This window comes from Parambassis ranga, chromosome 1 (assembly GCF_900634625.1).
Source record: "Parambassis ranga chromosome 1, fParRan2.1, whole genome shotgun sequence".
Taxonomy (NCBI): domain Eukaryota; kingdom Metazoa; phylum Chordata; class Actinopteri; family Ambassidae; genus Parambassis; species Parambassis ranga.
In genome coordinates this window covers 13,908,905-13,926,059 of record NC_041022.1, presented here as the reverse complement: position 1 = coordinate 13,926,059, position 17,155 = coordinate 13,908,905, and the positions used below count along the sequence as shown (strand labels likewise).

General features: G+C 41.9%; 2 protein-coding genes across 3 annotated transcripts; both read left to right on the top strand.

Moving 5' to 3' along the window:
- Positions 1-1,004: 1,004 nt before the first annotated feature.
- rnf150a (ring finger protein 150a) lies at positions 1,005-11,029 on the top strand. Of its 2 annotated transcripts, XM_028416236.1 has the most exons (8): positions 1,032-1,083; positions 1,164-1,692; positions 6,595-6,845; positions 7,334-7,405; positions 7,508-7,590; positions 7,705-7,801; positions 7,876-8,077; positions 9,096-11,029. In XM_028416236.1, exons 2-8 carry the CDS (start codon positions 1,239-1,241, stop codon positions 9,251-9,253), a joined length of 1,317 nt encoding a protein of 438 aa, XP_028272037.1. In that variant the 5' UTR covers positions 1,032-1,083; positions 1,164-1,238; the 3' UTR covers positions 9,254-11,029. The 2 variants fall into 2 exon arrangements, with proteins under 2 accessions (XP_028272029.1, XP_028272037.1); XM_028416228.1 differs by having other exon boundaries at positions 1,005-1,692.
- A 2,121-nt stretch (positions 11,030-13,150) lies between these two features.
- Positions 13,151-16,975, top strand: LOC114437190 (aminoacyl tRNA synthase complex-interacting multifunctional protein 1-like). The gene is made up of 4 exons (XM_028407716.1): positions 13,151-13,597; positions 14,389-14,600; positions 14,787-14,955; positions 15,033-16,975. The coding sequence occupies exons 1-4, from the start codon at positions 13,192-13,194 to the stop codon at positions 15,197-15,199; spliced, it is 954 nt and encodes a 317-aa protein (XP_028263517.1). The 5' UTR covers positions 13,151-13,191; the 3' UTR covers positions 15,200-16,975.
- Positions 16,976-17,155: the final 180 nt, after the last annotated feature.

The following is a 17,155-nucleotide window of genomic DNA, read 5'->3' as shown; positions in this document are numbered from 1 at the left end:
AGTGCATGTTTAAAGAAATCTGAGCATGTCACTGTCATGTGAAGAAATACAAAAACCATGAGTCTAGGTGGCTAATATCTGAAGATTTAAACTGGCAGAGTGTAGAACTGCTTCTTCTGCAGCAAGTTCCAGAGAGGATAAAAGGAGTCGCTAAGCTGCACATGTCACAACATCTTAACACCTCCTCACCAGGTCTGTGATCCCTGAGAGACTGTAGGCACCGTTCAGGTCCCCGAGGCCTGAATCTCTAATTATTAATTTAAGATCAATGATGCAAGGGACAAAAAATGAGTGGATATTTGCATTTAAACAGCAAATGATATAGACTCCAGCCCCCCGTGACCTTGCACTAGAGGACAAAGCGGGTTAATAGATGGTGGATGGATGGATGATGTAACTGTAAGAGTGTGTGTGTGTGTGTGTGTGTGTGTGATTGCTTTCTTTGAGTTCTGCACATTTTGTGACATGTTTCATGTCTTATCTTTGTGTTTTTTGCACATTGGTGAAATGTTTGGTGCAACAGGTGATTAATTAAACTCACTTCTTCACATTAATACAGGCCCAGGGCTAAATATTGATCAGTTTGTGGATAATGTTGATTTTTAAAGCCAGTAGTCGTAGTAGTAGTTGTAGTAGTAGCTGCACCTATGTAAATTCAAGGCAAAAATGTAATTGTGGTCAGAATTTAAGTGAACATTGTTACTTCAACAATGGAGATCAATGATTGGACCTCTGTGTTTATAAAACAGTGGCTACTGCCCCGCATTAATCGACCTCAAATAGAAGAAAAACAGAAACATTGGAGACATATGAATCAGGTGGGTCTGTTCATGCAGGACCTTCCCAGCCATCATCCCTGTGGCTGCATGAAAGCCTGGCTCTGTGCTCTGTCTGTAGTATACAGCCTTACAGCGTCACAGGCCCCCTTTGTCCACGCCCAGGTCACGTGCTTGATGAGCGTCACGCCAATCCTGAGCGAGGACGGAAAACAGCTGACGGTGAACAACAACACAGCGTCGCCTTCTGCAGGTGGTGGTCACAGTGGAGTCTCTCACGAAGCGACACAAACTCTTCAGACACTTGGTCTGCGCGCTCCGCTGCGGGGTCCTGGGTATTATGTGAATATAAGGCGTTTTTTAAACCACGCCTCTTTTTTATTAAAGAGGGGCGTGATGCGAGCTGTCCAGTGAAGGAGCACACCCGGAGCTCGTCGTCCATCCCAAACCCGCAGACGTACAATGGCACCGTCTCTCGTCGGAGCGTGCCGCAGTCTGGCTCTCTCGACGTGGCTGCTGTCGTTCTGCTTCGTCCACTTGCTGTGTCTGGACTTCACAGTGGCGGAGAAGGAGGAGTGGTACACAGCCTTTGTCAACATCACCTATCTGGACCCTGTGACGTCCCAGGTCAGGACAGAGAAAACCGAGTGCGGTAGATACGGCGAGCACTCGCCTAAGAAAGAAGCCAGAGGTCTGGTTCTGGTCCCGGCCCTGCAGCAGGACAGACAGGCTTGCGACCCTAACGTCAGGTTCCCCGCTGTCCATCGGAGCACCGCCTGGGTGGCGCTGGTGGCAGCGGGGAACTGTACATACAGAGAGAAGATCCGTAATGTCGCAAACCAAAACGCCTCCGCAGCTGTCATATATAACGTGGGCTCCAGCGGCTCCAACGACACCATCACCATGCCCCATCCAGGTAAGAGACGGCCTGATCCAGCAGGCCGAGCCGGTGCCCCACCACAGGTGTCCTGTGGGAGTTACAGCCACTGCTTAAGTCTCCTCTGGCTCAGATTAATGGTTTCATCCCCCATAAACCCTCTGCACTGCTGTAATCACATCTACTGTCAATATATCTGCATGCTAAAGAAGGGAACAATCAATGTCCGGGCTCCTACCATGGATAGATTTACAGAATCTTGAAGAAATAACAGATCTTTGTTAAACTGTGACTTAGGTGAACCCTCTACAGGCTGTGCAGCACTGTGATGTTTGTCAGCGAGATATGTCTATACCACAAATGATAAAAAAAAAACGTTCCATATGTTTTAAATACATAAAAAAAAAACTTTTTGCAGCACTACTCACATGTTATTCACTACATCCATCCATCCATCCATCATCTGAAGCCGCTTCATCCTGCAGTACAGGGTCATGGGGGGCTGGAGCCTATACCAGCTATCTATGGGTCTTATTCAATACATGTTTCTGTCAAAGTGTCAAGTGGTGTCAGTTGTAATAATAACAAAAAACGTAGAGGTCAGACTCACATTAGTGCTTTAAAACTTAAACTAATCTTCATGCTGCGTTATGAACCTTATTAGTAACTCATACACACTTTATTTGCAGACAAACACAATGTTTGAAATGTGTCACTGTGTAAACAGCACACCTCATGTCATAACTAATGCAAAATGTATTAGTAAAGAGGACCCAGCTAAGTGATGTGCTTACTGTGCTTAGACAGCTATGATAACACAGAGTAACACATGCATCCCTCACACATTCTCCCTATGATTCATGGTGTAGATGCCACTGACTCTGCTGTAAAGGTTAAACAATACAGTAATAAACCTTCCGTCAGCTCTTTGAAATTTGTTGGTAAGTTACATGTTTTTCATCAGGACAGGTTCCCCCTGCCTGCTCTGAGCTGTTAAGAATGTGAGTGTAGAGTAAGTGTCTTTCCTCTAAGCCCTCTAACGATCACTTTTGTTTTAAGTTTCAGAGTCTATTTTATGCACGTCTTTCAATCATTAGACGTATTAAGCTTAAGACATTCAGGCTTCTTCTTTGAGCTGTGCTTTCCATTCCCCTTTGACTGAATTTCCATTGGAAATGTGCTCCTAACTCCCTGTTAGTTTACATAAAGGTGTGGTGAGGAACAACAGTTCAGTTTATTAGAGGATCTGCACAGAAACAGATGTTCAAACAGCTAAATGTCTGATGACATAATGATGAAACGACCGATTGTCCTCATCACTGCCTGGATAAGCAGATGATTGATTTTACTTCACAAGCTTCAGATAAAATTTTAGCCTAATGTATTATTGCATCCTCTGTCATATAGTTTGATGGTGAATAAAAATAATCGCTTTCTAAAGTGGAACCTGGACCAGTGTCAGCATTAAAGCTTCAACAGTTTCCCCTCATACAAATAATAAGGATTGGGAGCAGAGGTGATCATTCTAGTTTAGACACAAGCCTGCATGTCTGTTGAGCTAATGTGCTCTCTTATAACAGAGACTGCAGCACATACACTCGATTTACCTGCAGCAAACTATAAAAGGCACCAGGCTATTTTAAAGTTTTTCCCTGCTTCCAACCATTACATACATATTAATGTTTGAGTTTTGATTCTTGGTTGGATCTGCATGTCTGTGACAAAAAAGAGGCTCCTCTTGGGGATAAATAATTCTGATTCTGATGCCAGGACAGGTGCAGTGAGAAAGCTGGAGAGCGCAGTGACAGAAAAAAATATGAATGTGAGGCCGCCAAACATAAGTCCCTGTCCTGAGCCAGCACAGCCCAGCGGTAAAACACACAGTCGTCAGAGCCAGCAGCATCTCTTGGCGTGCTTTAATATACCGCTTACTAATGCCTCAGCTGTTCAACATTCTTTGTTCACCTTGGACCACCATGCAGCCAGATAAAAGCCAGTGTGGTTTATTTCAATACTCACATTTGCTTAAACGCCAACCTACAAACAGCTGCCAGTGGATACAGTCGACACATCCAATACAAAATATGACCACCTTTTCCAGTCCTTCAGTTAGGCTAAGCTAAGCTAATCAAATTGACTGCTTTTTATAGCCCAACAGACATTTGAGTGCTATCAATCCTAGCATCTTTTTTTTAACCTCATGTATGTAGAGGCGTCATGGTCAGGCTGACCTCAGTATATGGTTGCCAATAAAGAAATACCTGCAGGTAATCTGAGCCTCAGTGTCGCCCACTGTGCAGCAGACCTGCTTCCTTCTGAAAGAAAGAAAGGCTGAACAGGCTGGCGACCACTAAATTAACCCCATTCAGTATTCATCCCCCTTTGCCTCCACAGCAGGTCTGAACACACACATCTTTTCAGCCTGAGTCTCTGACATTGGCCTCCTGTTTTAGAGGAGCTATTTTTGTCCTCTCTGACTGCGTCACAGTGAGCAGAAGGAGATAAGAGTCAAGGCTTAGGGAAATCTTATATGCCCTCATATGCTTCTCCTTATTTCTGTTAGTTATGAGAGATCAAGCTAGCCATACAAGGGTGTTCAAGGACTTCACTCTTTAGACAGTTTTATCCCTTAAGTCCTTTCACTTATGAGAAGCTGTTGTTTGGTTGTGTTGCTGGAGGTGAGAGAGGCCTGGGTATCTTTGTTGTCCCCTTGTTGCTACCACAACCCAGAAATGGACTGAGCAGTTTGGATAATGAATGAATGGTTTAGTTTTATCTTGTGTTTACAGAGGCAATAGGTGCATGACAATGATTTTCTCCCTGCACCATCTGTTACTGCTTAATATAACCATAAATCTGCAGACTTGGCGTGTGTGTATCTAAGGTTACACACATGGAAAAAGAAGGCAGGGAGCCTTCATAAATTTACGTCGTCAGGGAGTCTTGAGTATTACATTGTATTATTAGGAAAGACCCAGTCTTCCAGCAGTGTAGTGGTCTGAGACAGAGTGACATTATCTGAATACAAGCTTTTGTTTTGAATCCTCCAGATAGGTAAACCTTTAAGTTGGCAGAGGGGATGCTGTTATGCTGTATCTCTGTACCCCTACCTCTCCTCCTCTACCCAGCCGACTGTCAGCAGGATGGTTCTTCCTTATGTGTCAGGTCCTGCTCAAGGCTTCTTCCTGTTAAAGGGAGTTTTTTCTTGCTACTGTCTGCTTGCTTGAGGGTTCAGGCTCTGGGTTTCTGTAAAGCACCTAGAGACAATGTTGATTGTAAGAGGTACTATATAAAAATATTGAATTGAATTGTTGTTCAGTTTCTTTGAATTGACAGTGATTCACTCAGTAGATGGTATTTTTTTTCCGTGTTTGGAGGCACAAACAGGAGAAAAGCTGCTGTGGAGCAGAGCAGCATCTCAGGAGACTAAAGTTCTTCTATTTCTCTTTACAAAACAGGTTAACACATAAAATTAGGTACAAACAGACGAAACAAATACTGAAAGAAAGAGTGCACAGTACAAGATGAACCGGAGTCTGAGTGTACATTCATATAACAGATTCAGTTTTTTTATTAGAAGACAATAAAAAGCAGCGATGATATTAGAAATATATATATATTGCTGCTGACATGCTGTTACCACTAATAAAAATAATATCTTTGTCCTAACCTATCTGCTCTGTTCTTGTATTTTATTCTGAAAAATAGAAGGAATTTGGCTCAAACATTAAATGTAGCAGCTGTGCAGATTTTACAACAGGCCTGTTACATAAAGAGATTCAGGAGTGTAACAGCAATAATGCACTGGATTCAAAGCCTTAAACTGCTCCAGGAAAACACAACATGCTTTCTGTCAGCATTAGTACCTGTTCATGTTTAATGGCTCTGTGTGTCTGAGGCGCTTTTTGTGATGGCAGGCTGAATAAAGCTGCTGTTTATAGTGACTGACAGAAGGAGAGATTGAACCTCCGTGGGGAGCCTCCCTGACTCCGTGCAGCCACAGCCATAAACAGGCAGCAGAGGGAATATGATGTAACAGTGCTCAGGCTGTTGAAGCGCTTCCAAAAAAAAAAACAATCATCAACTTGGACAGCTCAGAGAGCCGAGCCTCTTATTACTTCCTTATCGTGATGAGAAGCTGTTGACGCATTTAAATATTTTGTTCAATGTGTCACTCCCTCATCGCACACAGAACACAGACTCATTTTTAATGTTAAATATTCTTAATAAGAAAAAGTGTGACTGCCATAGAGTCTGATATGCAAAACTTCAGCTGATCTGCTTCTTTAGACCCGTGTGAATGATTTACCTTGATTTTGTATTGCGGGATATAGTGATCTGTGACCTGTCATCACATTTTGATTTGGATGGGAAGACAGTGACATCACATTTCTCCAGCTGCAGCCTGGTATCCAACTCTTAATAATTTAGTGTTTTTCTCATAACATCTATTGGAAATCTAACAAATATTTCAAATATTTCATGCTTCAGGGAAGCAAACTAACCACACACATTATTCCCTGTGTGTGTGTGTTAGCTTTGGAGATATAAAGCTTACCGGTTACTCTGTGTTAGCTAATACTAATGCTTGAATAAATCCCATATTATTGTTCTTTCTGAATCTGAATCTTTCAGGTCCAGTAGCATAGAAAGATTCTCTGCAGCTCTGCAACACACAATCCTTCATTGTGCGCTACAGGCACATCAGCAGATGGCTGCTGACTGGAAGCCTCTGACACAGAGAGTGAGGGTTTAGTTGATCTGTCCTGTCTAAGCTCTAACATTCTTCATATACACAGGAGTCAGAGTTTTACCAGAGCATCCACAGTTATGAAATCTAAATATTAAAAGTTTAATTCAACTGTTACATCTTAAATCTAACAGTCTAAAAATTCACAAGTGTGAAACATTTGTGTCCCTTTCTTTCTGTGTTCTGTGCAGACACAGGCGATGTTGTGGCCATCATGATCCCGGAGCCTAAAGGCCGTGAGATCGTGGCCTTGCTGGAGCAGCACATCCCGGTGATGATGCACATCACTGTAGGAACCCGCAACCTGCAGAAATATGTCAGCAGGACGTCCGTGGTGTTTGTGTCCATCTCCTTCATCGTTCTCATGATCATCTCCCTCGCCTGGCTCGTCTTCTACTACATCCAGAGGTTTCGTTATGCTAACGCGAGGGACCGCAACCAGGTATGACAGCACCGCTGACGGGTCTCTGTTAAGGCCAGACTCAGCCTGACAGCTATAGGAACAGAAAAGAGGAAAAAAACCAGGGAACCATCACACAGTGCTGCAAATACTACCTGTTACAATCTCTGTGTTATGAATAACCTCCTCTGACGTGCCTGTGACGCCTGTTATATCATCGTCTGTTATGATAGGAGCCAAATCTGTGACAGCGATTGTTTGCTTTTTCACCTTCAATTATGTTGAATTTATACAAATAATTCAGCCACATTAAACAAACCTCGTTTCAATGTGTTTTCCAGATTGTAAAAATACTCCTACTGATGCAGCTTTGTTTTATGCAAAGAAACTGGAAAATGAGACAGCCGGAATGATTTATCCATGTCACAAAAAGCCCCTAAGACACTTACCACATGTATAAATATACCATTTGTTATTCTCAGATTACATTCCTGAATCTGTCAGTAATTAAAGATTTTTTTTTGTTCCAGAGGCGCCTGGGAGATGCTGCCAAAAAGGCCATCAGTAAGCTTCAAGTACGCACCATTAAGAAAGGAGACAAGGTAAATTAGACAAACAGCTGTGGAGTTTAAAAGCACACATACACATACATACATGTGTTTATTTATTGACCTGTCATTTTGTGTGTTTTGCCTGTGTTTTAGGAAACAGAGTCAGACTTTGACAACTGTGCAGTTTGCATTGAAGGCTATAAACCCAATGATGTGGTGAGGATATTACCATGCAGGTACGGTTCCTGTGAGGTGTTTTATAATCAGAGCATATCCATCACAGCCACCATTATCTGCACATTACACTGTGTGCTACATTTTAGCATTTGTGTAAATGTGTTGCTTTTCAGACATGTGTTCCATAAGCACTGTGTAGACCCCTGGCTACAGGAGCACCGAACGTGTCCCATGTGCAAAATGAACATCCTCAAAGCCCTGGGAATCCCAGTAAGTTTCCACATTTAAATAGTGGTAAAGACACATGAGAGAGCAGCTTCAGTGGTGTTTTTGTTTTGTTCCAGCTCAACACAGACTGCTCAGACGAGATTCCTCCAGACTACGAAACATCTGTCGGGGGTCCACCCACCAACCCCATCAGTGGGGCGAGTGAAATCACAGTCAACGAGAGCTCGGTGGTGCTGGATCATGGGATGGACCTGCAGCAGTTCCATCCTGAAGCAGAGATCGTCCCTCAGACAGGGGAGAGCCACATTATTGCCAGCAGTATGTACACTCATTTTATGTGTAAATGACAAACTGACAGCTGTATGTGGCAGCTGGAAAGTCAATCATACATTATTTCAGTATTAAATCCTCAGGAAAACATCAAACCTTAAATCTAACAGCTGTAGTTTTCAGTTCAGGATTTACATCGTGTGAAACTATAAGATGTGTTATTCAATGTGAAACAAGTGGATTGTGAGGCATTACTTAAAAGATTAAATTGTCAAGTATTTTGTATTTAAAAAAATTAAAAAATATCTAAATTTAAATGTAGGATTAGTGTGATAGAGTGTGAGGAGTCAGTCTTTGTTGAAAACTTTTGCTTCCCCACAGTAGTTTTTTCTATTAAAGTTTAGCTTTGAGTGTTTAAAAAGGACTGGAGCCAGAGAAAACATCTTTTTACTTGTTAGCACATTATGCAGTCACCTCAACCTAAACATCTGCAAGCGGTCAGTGCATTATAGTGTGTGTTAATGAGAATGAGATCATGCACATGAACCACTACACCCCTGAAGACCAAACCACCTCAGAACATGTGTTACTGTAGATTGAACAATAAACAGGAAACATATTTATTCATTTACTAATTTTTCCCTTACTAGTTTGGCCTCGGGTATATTAGGTTTTTCTTGTGCCAGGTTGTGGAGGATAAAACTTCTGATCAATGATCTACATCTTGGGGAGTTGACCACCAGCTCAACATGTTCATTCTAAGACTGCTTAGAATCAAAACCAGGTGTCGTTAATCAGGAGTGAGCACACAGAGTTGATGACTATGACAGAGAGTTAGTAAGAGATAAACAACCTGTCGGGACTTGTGCTGATAGTGCGCCATGCTGAACGTGAGTAATGTGTCGTCGTTCTAATCAGGGCTGGATTTTTCAGACCTGAAAGTGTGACAAAAGGTGTCCTGATTACAAAATCATTAGGATTTTTTTCTTTCAGAGTGATCAGTATGACTGAATACCTCCACATTGTCCTGTCAAGAATTGAATTACCTTCCTCTCTTGTCCCACAGGTGAGCACCAGCCTCCGCTCAGCAGCGATTCAGACACCTCTATCATCACAGGTGTGGAGGTAGGCATGTCTGAAGTAAACCTGTCCATGGAGCGGAGTTGTGATGACGCCAAATCACAACACATGAATTGCCAAAAACATGTTGGACCAGAGGACTGAGGAGCTACAGAGAGCAGCCATGTTTTTAGCTCAACTGGAGGAAGTGACCTCACACAAGATGGGAGAATGAGCAATACACCCAACAGCAGCACAAAACACCCAGTTCTGTCCTCACTGACTGAATCTTCTGACACATTGCTCACTGACCTACCAGGAGTCATGGCGATCTGTCAGTTTATGGCGGACCAGTCTTTGCCCAAGTAATCTGTCAATATTTTTAGCATCTGAACTACACTTACACTAGCAGTGCCGATGATGGCGCCCTGTAAGGTAAGGACGTTAGATCCTCAGTACATCACACAGCAGGGACTCCGTAACGGCAGACTGCAGCTTTAAGCCACAAACAGCAGATAGCAGATTGTGTGATGGTTTGGTACAAGATCACTGCCAACAATTCCAGATGCTTTACTGATACAACAGTTAGCACATATATATATATATATATATATATATATGTGTATAGCACATATAGAGAGTTCATGAGCAGGTGGTGTAAATCTTCCGCCAGCAATTTTTCAAATTCAGATTTGAATAACATGCCATCATATCCGTTAAAATACAAAATACATGTGGTCATGTAGTCACATGATGTTAAGGAATAAGTAAGCACACATTCTGCTTTAATGTCGCAACTGTTTTACCAACTGAATATTCTGCTGTTGAGAGAACATCACCAAACACAACGTGGATACTTCTGTGCTCACACTGACAATCTTAGCTTGTTGTGACATCACTCACTGCCCTCCTGAAGTGCTGCTGATTAAAAGAGAACCATGTCCCCCACTGCTGCTGAACACAGTTCACTGTAGCAGTGGCTTCTTCCAGAGCTGGCAGGGTGTACTCACAAGACACCAGCCAATATTTAAATGTCAACAAGTTTTTGTGCCAAGATTATTTTAATAATTAGTTATATTTCATGTGCACTTGGCTGCCAGGCTGGAATGACGTGAAGATGACACAGAAAAAAACAAACAACAAAAAACTAAGGGTATGCTGCGTCGGTAGGGTATCATTTGTAGAGTTCAGTTTTTTTGTCAGTGAACAGATGACAGCATTAAAATGTTTACAGTTGAGGAGAACATCCACACTAAGCTGGTTAATCCTGAAAAATGGTACGACAAAACCCACAGAAACACAATCAACATGTGCAAATACATTTTAGGTACGAGTGTTTTGATACAACAAAATGGCATCATCGAATCACCATCTAAACACTCCAAGGCCAAGAAGACATCAACTTGAGTTACAGAGAGAAATTCTAGAGCCCAAAGACGGAGCTCAAATTGAGTGAGACATTATCTCTGCTGCCCCCAAGTGGACAAATATATGTTCCCATTTATTATTATCTAGAGGCTGCCTGTGAAAAAACATGTAGCCAAGCTTGGCGTGGACGTACAGACTTTGATATTCCTGACTGTTAATGCACATTACCCCATGCCATACATTTGATTATTTTACCCATTCTTTTATTGTTTACTTATTTATATATCTGGCTCTATCTGCTTTTTGATGTCTAATTCTATCAACTATCAACTATCTATCAATTCTATCAGACTCTGGTGCTGGATTGGCTCTGCGTCCTCTCACATTCCTGCAGACCTGCACACTGAAGAAGCACAGACCCTCTGATGGTGCCAGCAGAATTTTAATGGCTGGTTTTCTCCTCCAGTCATTGTTTCCATTGAGTCCTGCAGCCACCTGGGACTCTGTTTTATACACAAATGTTGACACACCCTTGGTTTATTAGATCATTAAATGAATGTACAAAAAGAGGCACGCTGGGGTTCTTAAATGCTTTAGAGACTGTTTGTGTTTTTCCTGTAGCAGCTTACATAGTGATACATTAGAACACGAGGCCATAAAGGAACCATGGTCTGGCAGCGACAGCAGTTTTTCTGTCTTCAGGTGGGAATAAGATTGACAGTTTAAGGCTGAGATGTGCAGCATCATGAAGAATTCTCCAATATAGGTTCTCATTTTTTGGACATATTTGATCTTTTCTAGCTTTACACCATTTTTGCTGTTGTAGAGCAAGAATGTGATCCTGCCCAACTCATTTATAGTTGCAGGTGCTTAAATCTGTATAATCTGGACCCTTAAGCTTCTGTATGTTACATCAGCTCTCATGGATAAGGAGACAGCACAATGCATACAATTACACATCACAATCTGTTTTTTAGCTCTTATTCTTGATTCTGATGCACAAATACAACACATATATGAGACAAACAATCAGCACATTTGTCTGCAGACATGGCTGTGTTCATTATCCAATGACTTATGTTTAATTAAAGTGGAATTAAGGCCTTTTTTTACATCTTAAATTATATGGTTGAAATGATCTTTTTGTTTTATCTAAACACAGAAATTTAACACTCAAAAGACTTGAGTGTTCTAGATATAATGATATTTTGTGTACTTATAAAGAAACCAAACTGAGTGTCTGTAAATGTTGCTGCAACACTATTTTATGTACCTGTAATTTATGAATCCAGCAGGTTCCTTAAAAAGAAATGTGCAAGTGCTGCTAATTTCTGGTAGAATACAAAAGTTCTAAAAAGAAAGATTCTACTCAAATTGATATAACATTTATCTTTGAATAAAACAGGACTGTGATCATTGATCAGTAGGAGTGTGCCAGGCTGACTAAAAGGGAATTTTCTGTTACCAAAAGCCGGCACCTTGAAACTATGAAAAATATACCATAAAATAAGCAAAATAACTCCCATACTGTACCAGCATTTACTAATGAGGAATTATAATGACAATTGATTACAATACTTCAGAGGATGGGCAACATTTAAAGGACCTGTAATTAATTCACCGTGTAATGAAGCCTTATCTATCGTTTAGTTTATGGAGGTTATTGTTTTGTCACGTGTTTTCTTCTGGTTGTATTAATCTTCATATATTGCACTTTAACCCTCCAGTGAATGTGCGAGGCTGACATACAGCAGATACAGCCTTTAAGTGAGAGGGCTACAGTATTGAACATGGCACACAGTTGGTTGCTGTTTAACATGGTGATCCTTTGTATGTACTGTTTGTATGTGGGTTGGAGAGTAGCACTATTGTAAGCTATATACCCAGCAGAAATAACAGCATCGCTATTTTGTCATATAAAAAAAACAAGTATGATGTTGCAGTGTCTCTGTTTCTTGTACACGATGCATGTGTAGGAATGTCTGTGTGTGACAATAAATTTTAATCAGGTTTTTTCCAATTTTTACAAACCTGTTTTTTAATTATGCTGAATGAAAGACATTAGTGATGAATATAATCATTTAGCATCATTTGTGTGTTTCCACTGTCAGCAGCACCCAAGAAAAGCTTTCAGACAATATATAGCCTTCCTCTTTTTAATACACAATTTGTCTGCTATCAACAGGGAGGGTCTGTAGATGTAGTTTTAGTAAAAGATATGCTGATTTTTAAAAAGACAGGGATGCAACACAATGGAGTGGCTTCATTTGAATACAGTAGTTCAAGGTTTAGAACACAGCAGTTTTACCTCATGAAGTTAAAGGCTCAGTCCAGCAGGTGGCAACACTGGTATAGATATATGAACATCTTCAATAAGCAGAAATCCCAAAAAATAAACAAACTTGAACTGGAGTACTTTGTAGTAGCTTGTTTTATTTATTTTTTGTCCCTTTGTGTGTAAATTATTCTTTTATGTAGAGTACTTATGTCATTATAAAAAATCTTTTTTGGTTTTATATTATTTTTATATGTCTTATTTTTATTTATTTATTTATGCATTTTTTTCAACATGACGTGTGTTCGTGTGGTTCTGTGGTTTGTTGTTGTAGTTCGTGTATCATCCAGCAGGTGGCAGTAATACATTGGCAGTGTTTAAAATAGCATTGAACGCCAAAAAACCATAGAAGAAGAAAAGGACCCAGCTTGATGGTGGAAGTAGAAGAGGTGAGAAATCAATGCAAGATCAGTCTGCAAACGTTACTGAGGGAATGGGTCGCAGTGAGGAGCTCAGTGACTTTCAGCGGGGCACTGTCGTGGGATGCCACCTGAGCCAAAAGTCCGTCCGTGAGATCTCCGCTCTGTTAAACCTGCCTCGGTCCACTGTGAGCGCCGTGATTTTGAAATGGAAACGTGGAGGAATAACGACGGCTCTGCCCCGGAGCGGCCGACCACACAAGCTCAAAGAGGAGGACCGACAAATGCTCGAGAAAGTGGCGCTGGAGAAGTGTCTGCCCTCCATAGAGGCTCTCACCGCCGAGTTCCAGACCGCCTCTGGAGCCAACGTGAGCTCCACCACCGTGCGCAGGGAGCTCCATGAGATGGGTTTCCGCGGCCGTGTGTCCTCTTACAGCAAGTCCAAAGGTGCGTCCAGGAGGTGAGGGGTTCAGCGATCACATATGGGTGTAGTGTGAGGCTCCCCCATGCTCTGATGTTACACCCGCATGTGATGGCTGAGCGTGAATACTGATCAGCTCAGGAGTCTGTCTGTCGGCTGTAGCCACAGGAGCCTGAGAGATGTTAACAAATGTCCAAGTGCGCGCTCTGACTGGCTGTTCACTTTGTTGCTTCACATGTTCTCAGCTACACAAACATACAGCTGTGTGTGCTGGAATAACACTGCAGGCAGATATCTCCCCAATTAAACACAAATAATGAAGAGGCACGTGACTGCCCCTGTGCCAGACTGAAGGTCTTTGATTTATTGTTGTGGGTCTTGTGTTGTGTGTTATGTTTCAGATAGGAAGCAGGGCTCAGTGGTACATGCGCTGAACAGTTCAGCCCCATGATTCACATTCCTGACGTGGTTAATGGCACACACCCATTGTTCCTGCTGTGCATGCATGAAACCTCATAACAAACATGTCCTCACAGGGTCAGAGGGCAAAAGGGGGGTGGGCATGTGATGGGATCCCTGCCTCCAGTGACATTCATTCAGGTTGTGATAATATCAACAGGTAGCTTAATTGCAGTGTAAACCAGGTTTGAGGTGAAAGCCCCAAATAGATTACTCGTCCTGAAGTCACTGACTTCATCAGAGGAGGGGCTGTTTGAGCAGCGTTTCGTTTTATCTTTGGCGGCATCTTTAACCCACTGACCAGTGTATGAATGATTTGTTACTGATATGATAGTATTTGTGTGTTTTTTGATGCCAGGAGGAGGGCAGAAGTTGGTAAAGAAGCCAGCAGCTCTGAGTCAAGAGGATGACAAGGTGGATGTGTCCTGTCTTGACCTGCGAGTCGGACGGATCATCACAGCGCTGCAGCTCCCAGATACTGATGGTCTTTACATGGAGCAGGTCGATGTGGGAGAGGCTTTACCCCGGACTGTGGTCAGCGAGGTGGCTAAACATATACCAGTGGACCAGGTATTCTAATATACAATCAGCAGTGGTATTAAAGATACATGGGAACATTTTAGATTTCTCATTCAGCTTCCTAAAGAGAGAGGTAAAGATTTAGCAATTCGTCTAGATTTGTTATAAAAAAAACACACTGAAGTTGGTTTGGTGCCTTTGAGGTCAAAAGAAATCCTTCCCCTGTCCGTTCTGCAGATGCAGAACCGCATGGTAGTCCTGCTGTGTAACCTGAAGCCGGTCAAGATCAGAGGAGTGTTGAACCAGGCTATGGTCATGTGTGCCAGCTCACAAGACAAGGTGGAAATCCTTGATCCTCCAGGTGGAGCAGTTCCGGGGGACAGAGTAACTTTCCAGGGGTTTCCAGGTACCACAATCAGCCCTTCAAAGACTACTTTAAATGCTATAAGCAACAGGATTGTTAAACTTTTTTTTTGATTTCAGGTGAACCAGACAAAGAGCTTAACCCCAAAAAGAAGGTGTGGGAGCGAGTTCAGTCAGACCTTCGCACAGACGCTCAGTGTGTCGCAACCTACAATGGAGTTGCCTTTGAGGTGGCTGGAAAGGGAGTGTGCAAAGCCCAAACACTGAGTGACAGTGAAATTAAATAACCTAATGGAGCTGCTCACTGTAAGTCTCTGCACCCACCCAGGATCGAAAAAAGTGTTGAAGAAAGACCTCCCAGGAGGGTGGAGGTTGCTATAGCAACATGTAAACAGTCACAGTTTTGGAGGGACACGTCCAACAATCTGTCCACATGTGCTGTGGAGACAGCGAAGAGCCCTCTGTTGGACGGACACGAATGGTACACATATTACATTTTTTTAATGAAAATATGTAGTTTTGACTTCGGCCAAAGGGGGGAGCTACAGTCTCCAGGATAATGTGCAGTAAGTGTTTGATGGTTTAATGAAGTGAGACATGCACACACACACACTCATATCCAGCACAGGGGAACCCTCTCAGTGAATCCCTCTTTGGTCAAATATTCATGTTTTCTCATGAGACTTAAAGAGTTGCTTTCCACTGAAGTATGGATGAAACTGCAATGTACAAAAGTCCCTTTTGGACAGTGGTGCTTTCCTGTGACAGTGCATACTTTCAAAGAACTCTTGTTTGTTTCTCTACAAATGATGGGTATGAGTCATTGTTGTATGTATCAGTGTTTATTTCACAGTAATATACCTGTTATTCAGACAAAAATCCTTTTTATTTATCAGCGGGTGCCCATGAACACTGCTGAGTTATTGATCTGAATGTAAAGGTGTTTGTTCTTCCCATATGTTTTATATCCAGATAGACCGTTTCTCCATTTCAACACATTATGTCCTGTTTGTCCTGTTTTGAGACATTTTATCTGAAACTCATGCTTACATATTTATCATTTTAAGAGAAAAATAAACAAACGTACTCCCTTGTCTGTAATGTCCAGTTTTTCTTCCCTTATTTTAAAGGAAGAACTGAACAGCAGCATGTAAAGAATGGGGATGTGATTCAGGAACTAAAAAGTGGAACCCAGTGTGACTGGCACTGGGGAGCTAACAGAACATTGGGTCACCCTTCTGGTAAAAATCTGTTTACCAGAAGGGTGACAATATCATTCATTCACATTATATGCAGCAGAATGTATGTTCTAAAGGAGCGGAAGAGTTTTTTCATCTCGTGTTCCAGAGTGTGTTCACATGAAAAGGTTGCTTAGTCATATTAATGTACAAACAACCAATTGTGGAGAGAGTGGTGGTGGTACTGTAGAGGTCCATCACTCATTTCTGCCCCTGCATCTACAACAATGACTCTCATGCACAAGTAAGACCTAAATCGACTCAGTGTGGCTTACCGGAGGGAAAGTTTGTAAACAACCACCTGAAAGTAACGTTTCACTTTTGCTCACTGTATCCTGTTTTTTGAGGTCTCAAAGAGCAGGAAATGCAACAAAGCATATATCACATATGCACACATCATATAGCCTCACAGTGTATGTGGGCTGTTTGGCTCCTAATCTTGTATTCTATAATAAAATCATTAAAACCTGGATTATTGTACCAGGCAAAGTGGGCAGCTGTTCAGGACACAAGCTCCTTTAGGAACAGGCCGTCAAAGGCTCTGTGTTGTTGGCATTATTAAGAGGCCTGTGATGAAATCGAGTTTTAATCATGGACCTTATTAAGCAGGCTTAATTTTGAACGGATCATCTTGTTTCACACACTGACAGAATCACGGCCGCCTACAGTGTGTCATGTCTTTCAACACCTTCAGTGCAAAGACCTGTCTGAATAATGTGCACTGTCTGATGCTATTTGGTCACAAGGAATAAAAGCCACACAAGTAGTATCATATGAATTACATCCTGTATAACATGAGTTTGACAACATGAGTGAAAGAAGCAGTGTGTGTGTGTGTGTGTGTCTCCTCACTTTATAAGGACAGGTTTACTGGTCCTGTTGTTATTGTTTATGTTTTGTTTATTGTATTGTTATTGTGGCTGCTTTAACACAATGCTTACTTATCAATAACTTGCTGAGAAATAAAATATCGATTGTATTTTGGTAGTCTGCATTTTCACATAG